The following is a 24,644-nucleotide window of genomic DNA, read 5'->3' on the forward strand; positions in this document are numbered from 1 at the left end:
TCTAAAAGGAAGATGCATTACAATTCTGGGAGGTAGAAAAAAATATAGCCATCGACTCTAGGGCTAGTATTACGTCTTACTTACAGAATATCTATTGACATATTACACATATTTTATCTTAAAGAGCTAGGGTAAGTATTACCTTCTGTCACTGAATGGAATGCTTTAGTGCTCACAGATACCTTCAGTTATAATTACTGCCACCACTAACTGGCACTGTCAACTCACTTCTGACTTCAGATAATCAGGCTATTCAAGTATATGAAAAGAGTCCAAGAGGATGAAACTAGGCAATACAGCAACAGAGCTCCTCCATTAATCTATCTGCAGCTCAATCAGTCAGGTGCCTCTGACTGCCCTGATAAAAGATGCCCAGGTTACTTTGCTGCCCTCTTCAGTTTCTTAAAGTTGGAAGAGCTGGGATGAAATAGGAATAAACTCAGAAGTAAGAAGGTGTCGAACTACCTCCTAGCAAATAAGCAAAAATGAATTGAATCATACACTGCCGGGAAAAGAGTATACTATGGGTCAGAGCAAAGGGTCTCTCACCTCAGTTTTCATGTTTGTAAGACATACAGGTACCTTTGCCCAAGCACTTTTACAATCACAAGGCGTATTCACAACTTAATGTATAAACTGACAGACGGGATGTTAAAGTCTCTCTGATAATTCAATCCTAAATTGTTTTCAGTTGATACTTCATTTTCACTATCTCCTCTTTATAGCAAACATTTTTACTATTTGTGAATTATTTTTTAATGAGACTGTAGCGGTACTTATTACATTGTCCAAAAGCGTGAAAGGAATCTAACATGTACATTACAACGGTGGGTGGTTATGAAGGAAGTTCCTTTCAAGCAAAACTATCAATTATTAAAGGGAAAAATAATTTTCAGATTTGACAACTTGAAAGAGTCCTTTTGTAAATGTGAGATACATTTTCTTTGACAAAAACACATCAAAATATTTATTTTAAGACATTCTTCTTGAAGGACTGCTTTCTTGCTAGAAAAGAATAGCTAAGCTCCTGTCTCAAGAATGTTTTCACCAGCAAATCTGACCTGTCTCCTCTGCTGGTTCAGTAACAATAATCCTACTGTCAGAAACAATATAGAACACATGAAAACAGAGATTCTATGTAAGTTGATCCACATGAAAGTCTTGAAATCATACTGGTATATTCTTTACATCACACAGTAATCAGAAATTAAGGGGACACTACTTGAAACTGAGTGATTTAGACTCAAAGTGAAAAACACTCATTTTTACTCAATCCACAAAATACCCTTAATAATAGGATATAAAAGCTGTTAACTTTATGAAATGTTCACAAAAATTTCAGTATGACAAACTATAATGTGATTTTTGCTATCTGGTGGTCTGGGTTACTTATTAATATTGGTATTAGCATGCATTTATAAAATAAAACATTTTGAAATTAATAAATTTTCTGTACACACGGGAGCTAAGATGTCATTAGTATTTCTATAGAATAAAAGTCAGCACACGGTGGCTCTTTTGTAATGTCTTAAGGGGATTTAGTTAGAAAAGATCACTTTTGTAACTAAATGAACATTCCCTTTAACAACTCTTAGAAGATATCTTATTAGCAGACATCCTAAAAGTACATTCAGTACAGACCTGATTAAGTTACCTTATGCTTCATTTATGTACATAAATGTGGCTCTCAAACATAACTTTATTTCACGTTACTAAGTTTACTCTAAAAAGGAGTTTGTCACTTTTAGCTTTGACCAATGGGGCAGTAGACAAGCCACCTTATTCTCAATTTCGCTTAAATTATACAGGCTCCTTTCCTTCAAAGTTGTGAACTTTTTCAAATGCATACCACATGTGTTCAGTAAGACTAGAAATTGTGGCATTTAAAAAACAACAGTATAAAGATATGTTAGGATGCTGATAAACAATTACGTAATCAGGCACTGGAATTTTAATTTCAGATCTTTAACTCCCAGTTTGAGATTCTCCTCTGCAATATAAGTTACAATTTACAGTCCTATGATGAAACTTTTATTCAATGTTCAAATTCTAAACAGCGTTTACAGTAGTACCTGTTCATGTTTGTTAATGTTTGATCAGCTGAAGGTGCGCCAATTCTTTTATTACCAGCAAGATTTTTACCACCGCTTCCAGTGTATGTGAACTCATCACCTCGGTCCTGTCAGAGAAGATTTTCTTTATTAAGAAAGCTAAACCCAAGTATAATTTCACCAATGCTTATTTCAGAGTCAAAACATTTCATTAGGATGTTATGAGTTGACGTTTTCTCTTGAGGCATCTCCCAAAATAATGCAAAATTTAAATGCAATCTTGTGTGTAGTATACCTTCAAGTTACATAACTTGACCTAACACTTTAAATTATACTTTCCAACATCTCCAAATATGGTTAGACTCATGCTATATACGTAGTAATATTTTACTACAATAGAATGTTACAAACAAGGTAAGGTCTTATGGGTTTAAATGTTATATTTTATTCAATTCAATGTTAAAACTTAACAATACTAGCTTGTAGGTTCTTTATAGATAACACCACTTCAACAAACACTCCATAACCAGATTTCCAACTGACATCTACACCATACCGAAGTGTGCTGTCTCAAATTTCAAATTCTGGCATTGACAATAAATAAGTACTACAAAGCAAGTTTACCTAAAAACTTCGTATTCAATTTTCTTTGTTTTGGAGACAGAGTCTTGCTCTATCACCCAGACTGGAGTGCAGTGGCGCGATCTCGGCTCACTGTAGCCTCTGCCTCCCGGGTTCAACTGATTCTCCTGCCTCAGCCTCCCAAGTAGCTGAGATTACAGCAATGTGCCACCATGCCTGTCTAGCTTTTGCATTTTTAGTAGAGATGGGGTTTTGCCATGTTGGCCATGTTGGTCTCAAACTCCTGGCCTCAAGTGATTCACCTGCCTTGGCCTCCCAAAGTACTGGGATTACAGGCATGAGCCACTGAGCCCTGGCTTTCATATTAAAATTCTAACAGCATAGTAAGTTCCCTTTATTTCATACTCTGCGGATTCACTTATATCACATTCAGGTAAAAAAAAATTGCCTCCCATTAAGAAATTTGGAAAAAAATTTGAAAAAAACTAAAAGTAGTATAAAGTATCTACTAAATGTAAAAAAAAAAAAAAAAAAAAAAGCCAAAAGATGTTACATGCACTAGCTCTCCAATTACTTCTATAGCAGCTACAAATTTATATGGATATTATTGTCTCTATCTGATTCAGTACTTGAAACAAATTAAGAAAAGTAACTATCAGTGCACAATTAATTCTACTAACACTAGCAAAATAGTGATTCTTTAATGCAAGATCATTTTAATTAGTTTAGACAACTTAGACAATGTTTTGTGTCTACCAAATTCTTATTATAGAAGTCAATTATTTATACTTTGTTTTTTCCTCGTATTAAAAGCCACAACTAAAAATCTCATGGTCTTACAGTGTTTTTATTGGTCCAAAACCCTTAAATTTACTTTCACTTTTTGTTAATCCAATATTAAGGTCTACATATTTTTTAAACAAGGTATTACGAAACTTAATCTTTAGTATGTATTCTATGAGAAGGAATTCTAATAAATACGTACATCTAGAACAGTTTAGAATACTTCTTAAACTGATCAAAACCAGTCTTCCACCCGGTATCTGGACAGACTCCACAATATTCATATTCATAACTCTGTCAACTTTTCAAGTTATTATGGGAGTGCCATAAAGAAAAAGTAATGGAAAGTAAGAGAGCATAATAAGACAAATGTAAGCTAAATAGTATTTAAAACATTTCTGATTATTCTTCAAGCAGCAAATCAAGGAAACATGGCTAAAATTTCGTACCTTTAATTCATTTGTACTTTAATCATTACATCAACAAAAACATTATATTACCACAAGGGAAAAAACTGTCAGACTGTAAGAGCTCAACCAATATTATTTCAGACTATTTTTCCTATGGAAAGGCCAGGCGCAATGGCTCATGCCTGTAATCCCAGCACTGTGGGAGGCCAAAGCAGAAGGCCTGCTTGAGCCCAGGAGTTCAAGACTAGCCTGGGTGACATAGCAAGCCCTTGTCTCTATTAAAAAATAAAATAATCAGCCTAAATTTGTTGCATCTTCTAGTCAATGATCCATTAAATTGTGCCTGGGAGGCAGTAGCCTAAACAAGTTCTAGTGCCTGGGAAGAGCTCACATAAAGCAGCTCTATCTACACAAGGGACACGGCACTGCCCTGAAGTAACTCAGTTCTTCAGTTATTCCCAATCTCTATTCTTCTCCCAAGGTGCTAAAGCAACTGCCTAAGACAAGCTAGATGCTCCTATTCTTGCCATCATCAAGATCAGGTGGAAGACCTTTATACCAAACTTCTCAGCCTCCTCCCTATAGGACTATCAGATAAATAATTCCAAAGCACAATGAAGACAAACATTCCCCAAACTCCTTTAACGATTTAATTCAAGGCTGTCTAGACCATAGCCTCAAAGTTTACCAATACCTCTCATAATACCCTTTACATCTCTGCAAAACTGTACCACTGCTAGTATAACACACATCTACTACTGGGGGGTTAGGTGGTGTTAGGAAAAGCATTTTACATATAATTAATTCATTTAAACCTCACAGCAAGCCTTTAAGTACTATAAATCTGATTTTACAGATGAGGCGGAGGTTCAGTAAATCGCCTAAAATCACACAACTAGGAAGAGAGATGGCTCCACACCCAGGACACAAAACCAAACAGACTCTGGCTTCAGAGTCTTCTCCTGAACACTGAGCAAACTACTTCTCAAGACAACTGAGAGGATACAGATCATCTTTGTGGGTCCTCACTTCTCAAAAGAGGTCACCAAAATACAGGGCACTAAAACTGGCATTTGATTAATTCCTAAGTTACTAGGCTAAAATATTAACTCAGTTATCAGCAGGTACATAAGAGTATTACATCCATTCAACCAGACTGAATAAAGACCACTGGCTTCATGAAATTTATACCAAATTCGAGAATTCAGGAAATGTTTTTCTTAAATGTGAAAAGCTTATTCAGGTTTCCTTTTCCTAATCCTATAGATATACTTGCCTACAATAGAATGATCAAAAAGTTGAAAATGCTTATAAAATATATAAACATCTCCAGATACATTTTAGCTGTCAATCAAGGCCTATATGTCACCTTAGTCCTAAAATTCTTCTTTACATCATTTAATAGACTTGACTATCTAAGACAACTAGCAGTTCACCAGTACTTATCTCCACAAATGTTTTAACGTTTGACCAGTAACTATATTCAAAAACATGGAAACAAGAAAATAAACTTCATATATTTAAGATAATATTCTTTTCTTTTTTTTAAAGACAGAGTCTCACTTTGTCATCCAGGCTGGAGTACAGTGATGTGATCTTGGCTCACCACAACCTCTGCTTCCTGGGTTCAAGTGATTCTCCTGCCTCAGCCTGCCGAGTAGCTGGGATTACAGGCATGCACCACCACGAATGGGTAATTTTTGTACTTTTAGTAGAGACGGGGTTTCATCATGTTAGCCAGACTGGTCTCGAAGTCTTGACCTCAAGTGATCAGCCCACCTCAGCCTCTGAAAGTGCTGAGATTACAGGCATGAGCTACTGTGACTCGCCCTATTTAAAGTAATATTCTGCTACAGAGAATATAACTAACATTTCAGTCCGTGCTATGTGCAAAGGGCTACATAAATTATCTCATTTAATGTAATCATCTTCCCGACATAAAATACTACTATTTCTTCTTTTTACCGACGGGGAAACTGAGTTACCAGAGTTAAATAATTTGGCCCAAGTTTCAAATACAACAAATGTCAGAGACCAGATCAAATACAATTGCCCAGACACTAAAAACAATTGTTAGACTACATTTCTAGTTATTTATAAAGCCTTTAAAAAATTCCAAACGCTGACTGTATTATATATAACATCTTTTGTATTTCTGACAAATACATAAAGATACAGCTTCAAAATATGCATGCTAAAGAAGTATGCAAAGGATGAACCTAAATATTTCCATTTTCATTTACTTTGCCATGTTAATGTAAATGCACTGCCAAATCTGCCTTTCAGAAAGACAGCAAGTTTTTCTATTTCTGTCTGAAAACATACTGTATTTTGTGTTCTCCGTAACTACTCGAATTAATTCATCTTTATAACAATCCATGAAAGCAAGTAAATACCTAAAGACCACATATCCGATAAACAGTTAAAAAAAAAAAAAAAAAAAAACCCAACAGAAAAAGACCAAAAAACCTGAAGAGCTATACTACTAAAGAGGCTACACAAGCCGGGCGCGGTGGCTCAAGCCTGTAATCCCAGCACTTTGGGAGGCCGAGACGGGCGGATCACGAGGTCAGGAGATCGAGACCATCCTGGCTAACACGGTGAAACCCCGTCTCTACTAAAAAATACAAAAAACTAGCCGGGCGCGGTGGCGGGCGCCTGTAGTCCCAACTACTCGGGAGGCTGGCAGGAGAATGGCGTGAACCCGGGAGGCGGAGCTTGCAGTGAGCTGAGATCCGGCCACTGCACTCCAGCCTGGGCGGCAGAGCGAGACTCCGTCTCAAAAAAAAAAAAAAAAAAAAAAAAGAGGCTACACAGATGGCAAATAAACAAATGAATGACGTCCTACAATAAGCTACCACTACACACCTCTCAGAATGGAAAAAAAAACAAAAACCAAAAACAAACAAAAAAACCCAGCAACAACAGTGAATGCTGGTGAGATGCAGAGAACCTGGATCACTCATATATTGCCAATAGGAATGTAAAATGGTACAGTCACTGGAGAAAACAGTCTGGCAGTTTCTTTAAACAATTAAACATGCAACTGCCACATGTGGCCCCGGAATTGCACTTCTGGGGCATTTATCCCAGAGAAATAAAGACTTATGTTTACAAAAAACCTGTTCACAAATACTTACTGTAGCTTTATCTGTAATAGCTAAAAACTCAAAAGAACCCAGCTGTTCTTCCACAAGTAAATGATTAAATGAACTGTGGTACATCCACACCACGGACTAGTACTCAGCAATAAAAAGGAATGAACTATTGATACATGCCACAATCTCCAGAGAATCATGCTGAGTAGAAAAAGCCAGTCCTAAAGGTTAATATATGATATACCACATAATTTCATTTACAAAAATTCTTGAAGTGACAAAATTGCAGGAATAAAGAAATGAGGCCTGTAATCCCAACACTCTGGGAGGCTGAGGTTGGCAGATCACCAAGGTCAGGAGTTTGAGACCAGCCTGGCTAACACGGTGAAACCCCATCTCTACCAAAAATACAAAAATTAGTCAGGCATGGTGGTGCATGCCTGTAGCCCAGCTACTCGGAAAGCTGAGACAGGAGAATCACTTGAACCTGGGAGGCAGAGGTTGCAGTGAGCCGCTGTACTATAGCCTGGGCAACAGAGTGAGACTCTGTCTCAAAACAAAAACAAAAACAAAAACAAAAAGGCTCAGCACGGTAGCTCATGCCTGTAATCCCAGCACTTTGGGAAGCCGAGGTGGGCAGATCACCTGAGGCTAGGAGTTCGAGATCAGCCTGGCCAATATGGAGAAATCCCATCCCTACTAAAATACAAAAATTAACTGGGTGCCTGTAATTCCAGCTATTCAGGAGGCTGGTTGTAGTGAGCCGAGATGACGCCATTGAACTCCAGGCTGGGCGCCAAAAGCAAGATTCCATCTCAAAAAAAAAGAGAAAAGATTAGTGGTTGTCAGAGGTTAAGAAGCAGTAGGGGGCTATGTCTGATAGTGTAGCTATAAAAGGGCAACACAACAATGGAAACTGTGATAATATAAATGTTCGGCCCCTGACTGTACAGTGTCAATATCCTGGTTCTGATACTTTATTATATAGTTTGGCAAGATGTCACCATTGTGAGAAACTGGGTAAAGGGCACAGGATCCCCTTCCCACCTTTTTTTTTTTTTTTTTAAAGGAGACAGGGTCTCGCTCTCTGTTGCCTAGGCTGGAGTGCTGCAAGGGCATGATCATGGCTCACTACAGCCTCGACCTCCTGGGCTCAAGCAATCCTCCTGCCTCAGCCTCCTGAGTAGCTGGGACTACATGCATATGCCATCACACTCACCTAATTTCTATATTTTTTGGTAGAGACAGGGCTTTGCCATGTTGCCCAGGGCTGGTCTTGAACTCCTGAGCTCAAGAGATTCACTCACTCCACCCTCTCAAAGTGCTGGGATTACAGGTATGAGCCACTGTACTCAGCCCTCTGTATTGTTTCTAATGCTACATGTGAATCTACAATTAACTCAAAATAATAAGTTAATTTTTAAAAATAAGCTCTATATGCAGTGAGCTGAGATCCGGCCACTGCACTCCAGCCTGGGCGGCAGAGCGAGACTCCGTCTCAAAAAAAAAAAAAAAAAAAAAAAAAAAAAAAAAAAAAGCTCTATAGATCTAACACTGGAACCAGTTTTTATTTTTTTAAAAGAGAAAACTTAAAGAAGAAGGACAAAAAAAAGCTCTATAGAGGATGGGCACCGTGGCTCACACCTATAATCCCAGCAGTTTGGGAGGCCAAGGTGGGCAGATCATCTGAGGTAAGGAGTTCGAGACCAACCTGGTCAACAAGGCAAAACTCCATCTCTACTAAAAATACAAAAATTGGCCAGGTGTGGTGGCTCACGCCTGTAATCCCAACACTTTGGGAGGCCGAGGCAGGAGGATCACCTGAGGTCAGGAGTTCAAGACCAGCCTGGCCAACGTGGTGAAACCCCATTTCTACTAAAAATACAAGAATTAGCCAGGTGAGGTGGTGCATGCTTGTAATCCCAGCTAGTCAGGAGGCTGAGGCAAGAGAATCACTTGAACCCGGGAAGAAGAGATTGCAGTGAGCCGAGACTGTGCCATTACACTCCAGCCTGGGTGACAAGAGCAAAACTTCGTCTCAAAAAATAAAACATAAAAATACAAAAATTAGCCAGGTGTGATGGTAGATGCCTGAAATCTCACGTACTTGGGAGGCTGAGGCAGGAAAATCACTTGAATCCAAAGGCAGAGGTTGCAGGGAGCTAAGATTGCACCACTGCACTCCAGCCCAGGTGATAGAGCGAGACTCTCTCTCAAAAAAAAAAAGAGGACTAAAAGCTCTATCAAGAATGTGAGTGTTTTCCTTATAACATAATAACAACACATATAAGTCAAATCAGTACATGTAAAGAATAAACACTGTCAAATGATTTACTTTCTAACATGTATAAAACTGATTACTTCAACAAAAAACTGTGCTAAAAAGACACAGCAGTATTTGATGTATCCTAGGCAAAGCTATTGTATTTTACAAATGATCAAGGCAGGTACTAATGAGTAAGGTTGTATAATGACTTACGACTTCATCCGCAAATCCACCAGCCAGGACAAGAGAATAAGCCCCATCATTACTTCGACCATGAATTCCACCAACATGGGGTCTGTGAACACCTGCTTCGCTCACCTATAAAACAATTGAAGAGTCTCAAAATACCTCTGAACAGTTAGTTAAGATACATTTACAAAATGCTTTCATATATATTATTGGTACCTAAAGAACGAAGTTCTCACAGAGTTCTATCTTTTGCTCTCTCATTTTAAATCTCCTCAAACATATCCTTTGGGTTCTGAGAATTCTAAAACTGATTGGGTAGAATTCTGAGTTGCACAATAACTAGTAAACAATCATCTTCTGTCTATTGGAACTTCCAGCTCAACTCAGCTAAAAGAGAACTATCAGCAGTCTGTATCGTTTCTCTCTTATTTCTAGTCTTGGATAGTGGCTCTGTTGCCTGCCTAGTTTGTGAAGTCAAAAATGCAGGAGTTATTTTTTAGCCCCATTCTTCTCCCATATTCCTCAAACCCTTTTGGTTACAAGGATTGCTGATTTTACCTCCTAAATTTCTCAAATCCATCTACCTTTACTTCCACTGTTCAATATTAGTTTGAGTCTCAGTTTAAGTCATGAATGTTTACAACAGATCCTTTTTTACTGCCTCTAGTTTTGCTTCTTCAAACCCATCCTATCTATCACAAACTGGATGATTCTTTTAAAAACAATTCTGCTTTTGACATGAAGTGGTCACATAGTATTAAACCCAAGTCAACATGATTTATTACCCTCTAAATATGGCTCCTATCTATTTTTCCTAGCCTTATCTACAGCTTCACCTTCAAGGAACATATATGCCTGAGCCAAAACTGCTGAATGTTACCCAAACATGCTATCCATTTCTACTTTACTCATTTCTACTTCAATGGCTGACTGCTTTTCCCCTCGTATCTTCATTCCTGCCTCACTGAAACAAGTACCACTTCTTGGTGAACTTCAAATTCCCTGAGAAAGGTATTGTAGTTCATCTGTTTGTCATACAATTGGGTCTTTAAAAATTTTTTTTGGTAGAGACAGGGGTCTCACCATGTTGCCCAGGCTGGTCTTAAACTCCTGGGCTCAAGCAATCCTCTTGCCTCAGCCTAACAGTGTTGGGATTACAGGCATTAGCCATCATGCCTGGCCAATACAATTTTCTTAGTAGAGTAAAAGAAGCTGAAATTCAAGCTTGCACAAGAATTTGGGGTGGCGGGGAAGGCACTTTAGAAGCTTTTAGAAGCCAACAAGAAGTTGATAGCAACAGAACCTGGAAAGGTTTTGGCTTTTGAAATACCTCAGCAAAAGGGACCATTTGATTGCACCACCTCATCAACCCTGGCAAAAATAATCTGTTTTTCCTAAATCTTCCCTTCTTTCTAAATAGCAAATCCATCTCACTAGTTGCTCAGGAAAACAACCTCATAGTCATATTAGACTATATAAGGAGTCTTTCGGAGTTTAGAAAATAAATATGTGACAGACAGGTATATGAAAAAAAAGCAAATAAAAAATAAGGTGATTAGAAATACACAAAGTGTATTTTAACTATATTTACAGTATTATATTCTATTTGTATACAATATTTTATTGTATTTATAGATCCAAAGTCATAATAACCTAAACTTTGAATACCGGTTCAACCGAAATTATAATACAACTATTGCAAAGATAAGAGAACACAGACAGTATTAAACTAAATGTTTCATCTTCCACAGAAAAAAGTTAATATGGCCAGGCATGGTGGCTCACACCTGTAATCCCAGCATTTTGGGAGGCCAAGGCGGGTGGATCATCTGATGTTGGGAGTTTGAGACCAGCCTGACCAACATATGGAAACCATGTCTCTACTAAAAATACAAAATGAGTTGGGCGTAGTGGCATATGCCTGTAATCCCAGCTACTTGGGAGGCTGAGGCAGGAGAATTGCTTGAACCCGGGAGGCTGAGGTTGTGGTGAGCCGAGATTGTGCCATTGCACTCCAGCCTGGGCAACAACAGCAAAACTCTGTCTCAAAAAAAAGAAAGAAAGAAAGAAGTGAATACAACTAAAAGATGAATTTTTTAAAAAAAGTATAAACACACTATTTATTAATAGAAATAAGAAGGTAGGGCCAGGCACAGTGACTCACACCTGTAATCCCAGTACTTTGGGAAGCTGAGGCAGGAGGGATTGACCCCAGAGACTCAAGATCAGTCTGGGCAACATGGTGAAACCCCGACTCAAAAAAAAACCCACAAAAATCAGCTGGGTGTGGTGGCGTGTGCCTGTAGTCCCAGCTACTCTGGTGGCTCAGACTAGAGGACGGCTTGAGCCCAGGAGTGGGTTGTGATTACGGCACTACAGCCAGGGACTGGGGAGGGGCGGGGGGGCGGGTGGAGGGGAGAGGGGGAGGAGGAGGAGGAGCAGCAGGAGGAGGAGCAGCAGCTGCCACCGCCAAGCCTATAATCCCAGTGCTTTGGGAGGCCAAGGCTGGAGCACTGCTTTAGGCCAGGAGTCTGAGACTAGGCTGGGCAACATAGCATGACCCTGTCTCTACCAAAAAACAAAACAAAACAAAACATAGCCAGGCATGGTGGTATACGTCTTTACATCTTTAGTCTTATCTAGGTGGAATGATCACTGGAACCCAGAAGTTTGAAGTTACAATGAGCTGCAACTGCTACTGCACTCCAGCCTGGGTGATAGAGCAAGGCCCTGTCAAGACAGAAAGAAAGGAAGGAGGGAGGGAGGGAGGGAGAGAAAGAAAGGAAGGAGGGAGGGAGGGAGGGAGGGAGGGAGGGAGGGAGGGAGGGAAGGAAAGGAAGGAAAGGAAGGAAAGGAAGGAAAGGAAGGAAGGAAGGAAGGAAGGAAGAAAGGAAGAAAGGAAGAAAGAAAAAGAAAGAAAGAAAGAAAGAGAAAGAGAAAGAAAGAAAAAAGAAAGAAAAAGAAAGAAAGAAAGAAAAAAGAAAGAAAGAAAGAAGGTAAATGCATAGGAGACAACTAAAATTTTTATGTGGCTGCCTCTGAGAAACAGAAAATAATGATTAAGCTGGGCGCAGTGGCTCACACCTGTAATCTCAGCACTTTGGGAGGCTGAGACGGGTGGATCACCTGAGGTTGGGAGTTCGAGACCAGCCTGACCAACATGAAGCAATCCTGCCTCTACTAAAAAAACAAAATTAGCCAGGTGTGGTGGTGCATGCTTGTAATCCCAGCTACTTGGGAGGCAGAGGTTGTGGTGAGCCAAGATTGTGCCACTGCACTCCAGTCTGGGCAACAAGAGTGAAATTCTGTCTCCCAAAAAAAAAAAAAAAAAAGCGAAAAGTAGGGCATGTTTTTAAAATATAAATTATTTACTAGTATTTAATATATACATAGCTTTTTAAGTCATTTTTATGTATTACAGTTGGCCCACAGGTTCCACATCTGCCAATTAAAGAGAGTAGAAAATATCTGGGGAAAAAAATAGATGGTTGTGTCTGTACTGAATCTGTCCAGACTTTTTCTTGCCATGATTCCCCAAACAATACAGTGTAACAACTATTTACACAGCATTTACGCTGTATCAGGTATTAATAAAAAAGTATACAGGAGGATGTGCATAGGTTATATGAAAATACTGCACCACTGTATAAAGGATTTTTTTTTTTTTTTTTTTTTTTTGAGACAGAGTCTCGCTCTGTCACCCAGGCTGGAGCGCAGTGGCATAATCTTGGCTCATTGCAACCTCGGCCTCCTGGGTTCAAGCAATTCTTCCGTCTCAGTCTCCCGAATAGCTGGGATTATAGGCGCTCGCCACCACATCTGTCTGATTTCTGTATTTTCAGTAGAGATGGGTCTCACCATGTTGGCGAGGCTGGTTTCGAACTCCTGGCCTCAAGTGATCTGGCTTCTGTGGCCTCCCAAAGTGCTGGGATTACAGGTGTGAGCCACCACACAAGCCTGAGCTTGTGTGCAATTTGAGCATCCACAGACTTTGGTGTCTATGGGGGATCTTGGAACCAATCCCCACAGATACCAAGGGATAAGTATATGTTATCTAAATTTTATAATTATATTAAAGGTCTGAGTACCAGGGCCATTCAGTATAAAACTTAAAGCCAGGCCGGGCGTGGTGGCTCACGCCTGTAATCCCAGCACTTTGGGAGGCCGAGGCAGGTGGATCACGAGGTCAGGAGATTGAGACCATCCTGGCTAACACGGTGAAACCCCGTCTCTACTAAAAGTACAAAAAAATCAGACAGGCATGGTGGCGGGTGCCTGTAGTCCCAGCTATTCGGGAAGCTGAGGCAGGAGAATGGTGTGAACCCGGGAGGCAGAGCTTGCAGTGAGCCAAGATCACACCACTGCACTACAGCCTAGGCAACACAGCGAGACTCCATCTCAAAAAAAAAAAAAAAAAAAAAAAAAATTAAAGCCACGCTTAATTAATGTTCAGAATCCTAGGTGTAATTGGAAATAGGAAATTATTTTATTCTCGGATTAGCTGGCACTTCCTCACCCAATGTCTTAGCATTTGTTCAGGAGGATAAATCCCAAAGACAACACCTGAAACAAGCTTAGAGTTTATCGACATTCAATGAGAAATTGCTACACCATTCAAGTTTAATATTTCAAATGCTAAATTTTTGCAAGAAAGGCTGTTTAGAAAGCTTAACAATTAATGGTTACTACCATAACTATAACAGAACAGTAAAAACAAAGTGATGAAAATGCATAGCTAATGCCCAATTCTGTGATGTATGTTCCTTTATTAACCTCCAGGAAGAGTATACCCATCCTAAAATAAAATCTTTCATTCTAACAAGTCAATGTCACGTGTTAGGGTCACTTACAATCAACAGACATTAACACTGCTATAATCTGATAGCCAATTTTCCCTTTTCAACTAAGCCAATGTTAAAACATACCTGAACTCTAAATCTCCAAGTTGATCCAACAGGAATACCAGGAATAGGTCCATAATGATTAGAAGGGACAATAGTACATTCTCTCGTACGACCAACACAAGCCATTCCCTACAAGTCACAAAACAAACTTTGAGAAATTCATTATGTTAGATTTTAATGAAAGCCCTTAATTCTGAGATGTGAATAAAACAGGAACCCAGCTGTTTATGTAATTTAAGTACCACTGATATTAACAAATAATGATATTGTTTAATCTTTTATACCATTACTACTACTGGTATCAAAACATTATATACTATAATTGCTACTGGGAAGAGGAATTTCTTCTTTACCCTGCCCCAGTCTCTCCGGCTTTCAGTACTAGCTGATGGCATCTTTGCTTTCTTTTTACTCATCTTGAGTCTTTCACCAGCCTTTACAACTTCACTGGAATCAGTTTTACAGGAAGGACAATACCTTTAAAAGAAAAAAAGAACGAAGACATTTTCACAATGCCATATTAAGGCTAGTAACAGAATATTAGCCTTCCTAGGTAAGAGCAAGTTTTAAGATGTATTATTTGGTATACATTACAGAGCTTTAACTGGCATTAAAATACTAAACTTTTCAAAATATTTACATGGTTAGGCTGGCTTTTAAAATATCCTTGTCATTCCTTTAGATAACTTATAAATCCTCAAATTCAGTTAAAAACTCAAAGCTATGAGATTCAGAATGATACCATGAACTCTAAACTTTTCACTAACCCTGAGAATAGAAATTTGAAGTTCCTGTCATTAAAACAAAAGTAGCTAGATCTTCCTAGAACATTCAACTGTGTAACAGATACATCTCCCCATCTAAACTGGTTATTAGAATTCCCAGAAGAAAATGGTAGTTTATATAACAAGTATACATGACTTCAAGGATGTTTGTTTATATTAACCTTATCGTTAGCTTCATTTTAATTCCTTGTGCTTGTTTGTCCTTTAGCCTATTTGTAATTGATTACCCTACTATAACTTGTATTTCATAAACTACCTTGAATCTTTTCTAAAAAGCAAGGTATATGTCTACAGAATAAGATGAGGCTATTCTTACGTCACCAAAAAAAGGAAACTTTAGGAATACCCTAACAAAGATCTAATGGCCACCGCCCAATTAATCTCAAATTTCTTTGCCCATACTTTCTATTTCACAATTATCTATTCTATGTAGCTTTTAGAAGAAAGAATACTATGCCCACAAGTCAATCCAATTATGAGATACTTTGTTGAACACTACAGGAGACAAAAATTTAAATAATTCAATCCCTGATCCTGAGCAAATTAAGTTTGAGAAGGCACTAAATACTATGAATTAAAGTCCTTTCTAGTTGGAAAATCAGGAAGGCTTCCAAAAATAAACTGTCCTAAAGAAAAGCTGTATTTTATCCAATGGGCTCATCTTTATAACTAACTTTATTAAAGATTCTGTGATTTAAAGCAAGTATTATCTGTTTGATGAGAAAATCAGTGCACAGGTTAAATATCCAGACAACATGATTTGGAGAAGCAGAAAAGATTTAAGATTAAGGAGTTCCAGGTGAAGTGAAAGACCTTGATACGAATGTAGAGATATGCTCCAGAGTAATACAAGACACTCTTCTAATTATATCATCCTAAAGTCATCTCTGGGATTGATTCACTCCTTCAACAGGTTTGTTCAGAACCTCCTATGTGCAAGGCACTATTTTGGTGCTGGGGTTAAAAACGTTTGTACATAGTAGTTAAGGAAAACCAGTACATACAAGGAAAGAATTCCAGAAAGTGTTAAGTGGAAATACATCAGGGTTATGTGTTAAGAGTGACTAGAAATGATATGCTTCTTACAGTAGATAACCCAAGAAAAGCATTCCCGGCAAAGAAACAGTTAAGTGCAAAGGTCCTGAGGCACAAAAAGAAATGGTATGCTTTGAGGAAGATAAAGGTGGGTAGAGACCAAGGTTAGTAAGTAAACAGGCTAGTGATAAGCAACCGAAGTTAGAGAGTAGACATGGGCCAGGTCATAAATGGTAAGGGCTTAGATTTTTATTCTAAGTGAAATAGGAAGACATTAGAGAGTTTCAAACAGACAAATGATCTAATTCAGGCCATTTTAAGCTCACTCTGCTGCTATGGGAGAAAGGATAGCACATGAAGCAAAGAGACTAGTTAGATATCTGTTACAGAAGTTCAAGGAAGAAATAGTTGTTTGGGCTGGGAGATGAGAATGAAGAAACATTAAGAACTGTCAAAATCTATTGATGTAGAGTATGTGAAAGAACAAAAGAACTGAGGATGAAGTTTAGCTTTTTGGCATAAAATGATTAGTTTTTGGCATAAAATGAAGTTTAGCTTTTTGGCATAAAATGATTAGTTCTATTTAATGAAGACTAGGGGAGGAGCAGGATTTTAGGGAGTTTGTGGAAATCAAGAACTCCATCTGGACTAATTTTGTGATGCCAGTCCACTAAGCAATTGCACATAGGAATATAAAGCTCAGGGGAAATTAGAAATGAAGACATAAATTCAGAACTATTAGCTTCGTATTTAACATCTCATAATTGGATAAGATCATCTAGGGAACAAGCATAGTTCCCTAGCATAGAAAAGAAGTGGATAGTGCTTTGGGGGTTAGGGTGGGGGGGCTCTGAAATCTGGTAGGTGAAGGGAACCCAGTAAGAGACTAAGAAGGAAAGGCCAGTGAAGTAGGTAGAAAAATGGGATTATATGATCTCAGATCTATAAAACAGAGTAACCAGCTAAGCAGTTGAGTAAGGAATGAGAACTGACCTTTAGGTGTAGACATAAAAAGTGTCTGTGAACCTGACATAAGCAGATACAGTGGAAAGAAAGCTAGACTGGAGTGCAGAAGTATGAACAGGAGAGGAAATTGAAACAATTAGTAGAGATAGCTCTTGAGAATCTTTGCCATGAAAGAAGCAGAGAATGGGGTAGACAGCTGGTGGAGAAATGGGATCAAGGGAGGTTTGTGTGTATTTTGAAAATTCAAGAGATTCTAGAATGCTAATGAGAACGATCTGGTAATGGTAACTTGGGAGAGGGATTAACTGAAGAAGTGAAGTTTCTGGAAAGACTATGGAACTGTAAGAGCAGGTGAAAGAGTTTGTATTTTAGAAAAGCAGAAATATGTCATCCACTGAACAAGAAGGAAGGAAAATATGAGATTTCAGAAGAAACAGTTATTAGTGATGGTAAAATTCAGAGTGTGATCATATAAGGTAGTAGTAGGAGGTAAAAGGAAGAAGATATATCCTTTCCCCCTTTCTCTCACCTCTACAGCCTCTGTCATAATACAGCAACAGCCTTCCCAACAGGTTAGGGGGAGATCAAAAGGAACAATCTATTTTTCACAGATACCAATTACCCACTTGTGACATCAGTTATTTCTGACTCAGTCGTCCTTAAAAATGCTCAACAGTAGCAATATGGCACACAGTTTAAAAAGAAAAACCCTCCTCAACATGGTATTAAAAGGATTAACTTTGGACACATTTTTCCCAGTCTCTTTTCTGATAACTTCTTTTTGTAGTTATCACTATGCCATAAGAGAAGAACAGATTTTGGCAAGTATAACTGGAATCTTCTTCGATGTATCAACATCACAGGATCAAATACAGTAATCATATAAACTGCTTTGTTAGTGTTTAGTAAATGCTAAGTACTATTATAGACCATAACAAGGATATCTAGCATGGTTGGGGGTAGAGGACCATCCATAAAGGATAACCAGAGGAAGTCACATTTAACTGAAAAGCTGAAGGATTCGTATCATCTTGAAGTTAAGCAAAGAGGATAATGCTTCCAAGATAAAAATATGGCAAGTGTGACAACCTGGAAAAGAACATGGCTTACTTAAGGAGTTTAAAGATATTTAATCTGGCTAGAGTGTAGAGTATTTGGGGAAATGAAAGAGGAAAGTGGTAAGAGATACAGGCTGGAGAAGCAACTAAATATCACACTAAATATCACTCCTGTAAGGCAACATAAACCCTCTGAAGCAACGAAGCAACACAATCAGATTTGCGTTTTTGAATGAACACAGACTCTATTATCAGAGAAGAAACTGAAGGGATTAAAAAATGGAGCAAGAGATGGTTCAGAAGTTGTTACAGTAATTGAATAAAGCTATGAATGCTAAGTAACCCCTGGTCATAACATTTTAAGCACTTTTATATTATGTATCTTTAGAAATCTACTTTTGGTGGTTCAAATACATATTTCATGTTTAATTATTTACACAGCAAGAACAACAACAACAAAAACCTGATAATCATACCAGTATTCCTCTTCTGGGACTTTATCCAAAGGTGGATTCAGACAGTAAATATGATAAGCCACATTACATTCATCACACAGAAGCTGCATGTTGGGTTCATGTTTCCCACCACATACACGACAGGAGCAAGAATGGCATTTCTTATCTGGGTCTCCACCACACAGGTCACATTCAGGGTCATTTCGCCCTATTAAGAACAAAATTATAGCAAGCCTAGTCTTAAAACATTTTTTGTATCTATGAACCGCATAAAGAAAAGTATGTGGAAACAGCATTATTTTTTATTTTTTTATTTTTTTTGAGATGGAGTTTTGCTCTTGTTGCCCAGGCTGGAGTGCAATAGCGTGATCTTGGCTCACTGCAACCTCTGCCTCCCAGGTTCCAGTGATTCTCCCGCCTCAGGCTCCCAAGTAGCTGGGATTACAGGCAGGCGCCACCATGCCTGGCTTTTTTATTTTTTAGCAGAGATGAGGTTTCTCCATATTGGCCAGACTGGTCTCAAACTCTTGACCCCTCAGGTGATTTGCCCACCTTGGCCTCCCAAAGTGCTGGCACCCGGCCAGCATACAGCTTTTTTTTTTTGAGACGGAGCTCACTCTGTCACCCAAGCTGGAGTGCAGTGGCCGGATCTCAGCTCACTGCAAGCTCCGCCTCCCAGGTTTATGCCATTCTCCTGCCTCAGCCTCCCGAGTAGCTGGGACTACAGGCACCCGCCACCTCGCTCGGCTAGTTTTTTGTACTTTTTAGTAGAGACGGGGTTTCACCGCATTAGCCAGGATGGTCTCGATCTCCTGACCTCGTGATCCGCCCGTCTCGGCCTCCCAAAGTGCTGGGACTACAGGCTTGAGCCACCGTGTCCAGCCAGCATACAGCTTTTCTAATGAAAAGAAAGGAACCAAAAAGAATAATCAAGTGTGAGGCTTTAAAAATAAATGCCTGAGGCCAGGCGTGGCTCATAAGGTCAGGAGTTCGAGAACCTGGCCAACACAGTGAAACCCCATTCCTACTAAAATTACAAAAATTAGCTGGGCTTGGTGGCAGGAACTTGTAATCCCAGCTACTAGAGGCTAAGGCAGGAGAATCGCTTTAACCTGAGAGGCAGAGGTTGCAGTGAGCCAAGATCATGCCATTTTATTCCAGCCTGGGAGACAAGAGCAAAACTGTCTCGAAACAAAAAACAAAAAACAAACAAACAAAAGCCCCACCATGAATGAAAAGACCTAGAATCTAATTCTATCTCTGTTACCAAATGTTTGATATCAAGCAAGAAAAATCTGTAAAATGAAGAGGTACAGCTGCATTCTAACCTTCTAATGTTTATATAAGCCTCATTTATTACCTCCCAGAAATTCAAGGCTCAATCAGCACTATAATTCTAAGACTTTACTTGTGTAAAAATAAATCTCATTATTAAAAACTAAACGTGGGTGGCTAACAAAATTACAGAAACAGGCTTTTTCTTTGGACAGAATCTATAACAGAGGAAACAACAGGAAATCCATCAACAGATAAAAAGACAATGCGGTATATACAGATACAACAAAATATTATTCTGCCATAAAAATAATAGAAACCTTTCATTTACAACATGGATGAAACTCGAGAACATTATGTTAAGTGAAAGAAGCCAAGTACAAAAGGACAAATGTGACATGTTCTCTTTCATATGTGGGAGCCAAAAAAAATTGATATTGTGCAGGTAAAGAATAGAATGATGATGGTTATTAGAGGCTGGGAAGGGAAGTGGGGCAGGGGATAAAGAAGGGTTGGCTATAAGGTGCAAAGATACAGTTAGAAAGAATCACTAAAAGAACAGATTTGGAATGTTACCAACACACACAAAAAATGATAAATGTTTGAGGTGATGAATATCCCAATTTCCCAGATTTGATCATTACACATTGTATGCCTGTATCAAAATATCACATATACTCTTTAAATAACAACTATTATATATCCATAATATTTTTAAAATAAAGAATAGCAATAAAATACCAAGATAATATATTTCTTCAAAAATAACATTTTATCATTTGGGAAAAATTCATTACAACAAAATGAATCTTAGATCAAAACTGTTGTCTTGAAAATAAATTTGTATGGTCTACACTTTTATACTTCCTTCCAAGTTATTCACTGACCAGTACAAATAAAGTTCAATAATGTACAACACATACAGTCTAAGCCCAAAAACAAAAATCCATACTTAAAAACTTTCCATCTGCAAACGAAAGAGGATGGGCTCCAGGTTTCTCAATCTTGAAGATTTCATCTACAGATATTATCTTGCAATCATTTAATGTTCCTTCAGAACCCCTGTTTAAAAAAGGAAGAAAGGTTAACTTCTGCCAGCAAAATCTAAGGTATATAAACAAATAACAACTAAAAGTCAGTTTGGAATCTCACTGAAATCTGCCTATCTATAAACTGAGATTAGAGCTATTCCAATCATTCTGAACTATTGTTTTCAATAGTAGGAAAAGTCCATAGTGATTAGTTAACATAATATGAGAAAAAAAAATACAGGCTTCATTAGTTTATCCGGTAAGAAGTAGCTATCTTGTAAATTTAAAGACTGGGTAAAATGGTATTCTGTCAATTACAATGGAAGATTTAAATAATTTCCTGTTACATCTGTGTAATATTAAACCTTTCTATCAAGAAATAAGGTATGTTTTCTGTTAGTTTTGTCCTTTGGTAGAATTTTAACATTTCTTTTATGTAAGCAATATATTTTCATATACTTTTGTGAAAATGTAATTACATGGGATAATTCTGTAGAATTTATTTTAAAAATCTAAAAAAGAAAATTTCCAATAAATAAAATTTCTAGGCAAAAATAAGATACCCTTTTCATAAAGTCTTTCATACTAAACCATACTTGTCAGACTCAATTCATATTTGTTTGTATACACTTCTTCAAAGTTTCCTACATGGGTGTGGATTTGTACATTTCTCCATTTATTTATTTGTTTGTTTATATTATTTATTGAGATGGAGTCTCGCTCTGTCACCTGGCTGGTGGTGCAATCTCGGCTCACTGTAGCCTCCAACTCCTGTGTTCAGGCAATTCTCCTGCCTCAGCCTTCCAAGTAGCTGGGACTACAGGCCTGCACCACCATACTCGGCTAATTTTTTTATTTTTAGTAGAGACAGGGTTTCACCATGTTGGCTGGGCTCATCTCCAACTCCTGACCTCAGCTGATCTGCCCACCTCGGCCTCCCGAAGTGCTGGTATTACAGGCATGAGTCACCACGCCTGGCCTATTTCTCCTTTTAATCTGTTGGCTTTTGCTTTATTAGGTATAGATTTAAGAAGGCTACATCTTATTGAGTAGCTTATCTCTAATAATGCATTCTGAATCAAAAGTTTACTTTCTTTTGGTTAGCACTTGCTTGAAGACTTTTTCCATCCTTCCACCTTTTTTTTTATAAACTTTCAATGTCAAATATATACAAATGCAGAAAACTCCATAAATGCATAGCTTTGAACCAATTATCAATATACACATCCTTTGTGACCACCAACAATGACAGAAGACAGAGGAATATCAACTGCCTCAGAAACCCTTACCTTGTCCCCTCACAATGACAACTTCGTGTCCTTCCAAGAGTTATATTTACCTTAATTTTTTTCATCATGTCACTTGTCTACCTCCCTAAAACAGTTTTGCCTGTGTTTGAAAAGTCTCTAATCTATAAATCCACATGCCATCTCTTTCCTCCTTGAAATCTGTTAACAATTCCAACCATTTGTCCTAAAGTGTTTCTCACAGTCTTGATTTTTGATATTTGCATTCCCAAAGTATGGTTCAAACAGTTTTTCCTGTCATTCATATTTCTTGTACATTGGTAGTTGATCTGGAGTGTAGGTCAAAAATCTTTAAATAAAGTTTTATTAGAACTTAGTTATGCCATTTGATTTTTGTATTATCTATGGCTGGTTTCATGCTGTAACAGCAGAGTTGAGTAGTTGTGACAGATCATCTGGCCCCCAAGTTAAACTATTTACTATCTGGCTCTTTACAGAAAAAAAAATATTGCCAACTCCTGGGCTAAAGACTCAGTCTCAATCAGATTTAGGCTCATTTTCTTGGTGAGATAATTTCATAGGTCTATTTCCATCAGGAAGCACCTAGTTATTTGTCTCTTTTCCTCTCATAATGGCAGCTACTAATGCTCAATGCCTACATTAATTCATTGGGGATTAGAAAATGTTGATATTCCCATTCTATCATTCCCTTCTCATCTCATTTACTTGGCACAATTTTATAGAGAAACGACCTCATTAACTAGTTGGTGACCCAGTAGTATAGCTCATATAACAAAGATAAAATGCTGATTCAGCAGTTTTAAAAATAAATCATTCTCTATCAACTTCCATGGTGACAAGTTTTTTTGTGTTACTATAAACTCATGGATTTAAATATATTTGGTATGTCTCAACCAACTGTATTTTTCTATCAATGTTCAAAACTGTCTCATCTTTGACCAGTGGGAGCTTCCAGTTGACTCTCAAATCCTTCTGACAAGAACTTAGCAGACTTTGTGGGATTCCTTATTTGCATGACAAGATATTCCAAGTTCATCTTGCACATTTTCTGCCCCCAGCGAGGAGTTTCTTTCAGTGGGAAAGGTATTTTGAGACCATAGTTAGGCACTAGGAAAGCTTACTACAACTGGGTTGATTACTGTTTATAGCCTATAAATTTTAAACATACACATTAATATACACACTCAAACACAGAACATCTCATGAGTTCATACTAACAATTTGTATTCAAATTCAGGGCTAAAGGATATTTACTTTATTAAAAAATTATGTATCTTTGTTTCTTTTTCCCCCAACCAGAAAAATTCTAGTTCTTAAGGATACCAGAATTAGAACACTACAAATACTCCTTTGCTTTATCCCACATTACATGGTAAGACATTGCTGCCAGCTGTCAATTACTGAAAATAGTTTAAATTTTTTGCATATATTCCTTCCATTTTTTAGTTATAATGTAGCTGTGTCAGGTCATAAAGCCAGTACATACTACACTTTCTCCTTTATGTTCAATTAGTCCTGGTTCTAAATGCAGAAATATTTTAAATATTGAGCACAACTCTTTATTTCAAATTATCTTCAGTTATCTCGATTGTTTGAACCTAGTTCTCCTGAATATTCCTTAGGAAGGCTTCATCAGAACAATACTCCCGCAGTTCTTTAAAGTTAATGACAGTTTGTCTATAGCTGTTATACTAAAGGCTACTTTGGCTAGACTTAAAATCCTTGGCTCTCCTTGACTCATGCTTTTCTGGAATGTTTTCCTTGTAAGTATGTTATACTGTTCCTTACTTTCTCACTCTAACTTCACATAAAATTTAACATCAATCCTTTCCTTTTGCTTATTTTCATCAATTTCCTGAACCCTTTAAAGGGTCTAACTTCACTTTTTGCTAGCAGTCATAGATCACACTTTTTATTATTATTATTATTATTATTATACTTTTAAGTTCTAGGGTACATGTACACAACATGCAGGTTTGTTACATATGTATACATATGCCATGTTGGTGAGCTGCACCCATTAACTCGTCATTTACATTAGGTATATCTCCTAAATGCTATCCCTCCCCTCTTCCCCCTCGTGACAATAGGCCCCGGTGTGTGATGTTCCCCTTCCTGTGTCCAAGTGATCTCATTCCCACCTGTGAGTGAAAACATGCAGTGTTTGGTTTTCTGTTCTTGCGATAGTTTGCTGAGAATGATGGTTTCCAGCTGCATCCATGTCCCTACAAAGGACACAAACTCATCCTTTTTTATGGCTGCATAGTATTCCATGTTGCACATGTGCCACGTTTTCTTAATCCAGTCTGTCACTGATGGACATTTGGGTTGATTCCAAGTCTTTGCTATTGTGAATAGCGCCGCAATAAACATACGTGTGCATGTGTCTTTATAGCAGCATGATTTACAATCCCAGTGATGGGATGGCTGGGTCAAATGGTATTTCTAGTTCTAGATCCTTGAGGAATCACCACACTGTCTTCCACAA

The 24,644-nt window shown here is 38.0% G+C and overlaps 1 protein-coding gene across 3 annotated transcripts in view; it reads right to left on the minus strand.

The window, feature by feature from the left end:
* UHRF2 (ubiquitin like with PHD and ring finger domains 2) overlaps nt 1–24,644 on the minus strand; it is a 99,395-nt gene that overhangs the window by 11,100 nt on the left and 63,651 nt on the right. For all 3 annotated transcript variants that reach the window (XR_013404848.1, XM_015117705.3, XM_015117704.3), the window contains 6 exons: nt 20,810–20,919; nt 18,604–18,790; nt 14,637–14,760; nt 14,305–14,412; nt 9,404–9,508; nt 2,073–2,179 (listed from right to left, as the gene is read on the minus strand). Coding sequence is in view for 2 of the 3 variants with exons in the window: in XM_015117705.3 (XP_014973191.1) it covers nt 2,073–2,179; nt 9,404–9,508; nt 14,305–14,412; nt 14,637–14,760; nt 18,604–18,790; nt 20,810–20,919 (741 nt within the window). In the remaining variant the exon portion in view is untranslated. The remainder of the gene's footprint in view (nt 1–2,072; nt 2,180–9,403; nt 9,509–14,304; nt 14,413–14,636; nt 14,761–18,603; nt 18,791–20,809; nt 20,920–24,644) is intronic.

Source organism: Macaca mulatta, chromosome 15, assembly GCF_049350105.2.
Source record: "Macaca mulatta isolate MMU2019108-1 chromosome 15, T2T-MMU8v2.0, whole genome shotgun sequence".
Lineage (NCBI taxonomy): Eukaryota > Metazoa > Chordata > Mammalia > Primates > Cercopithecidae > Macaca > Macaca mulatta.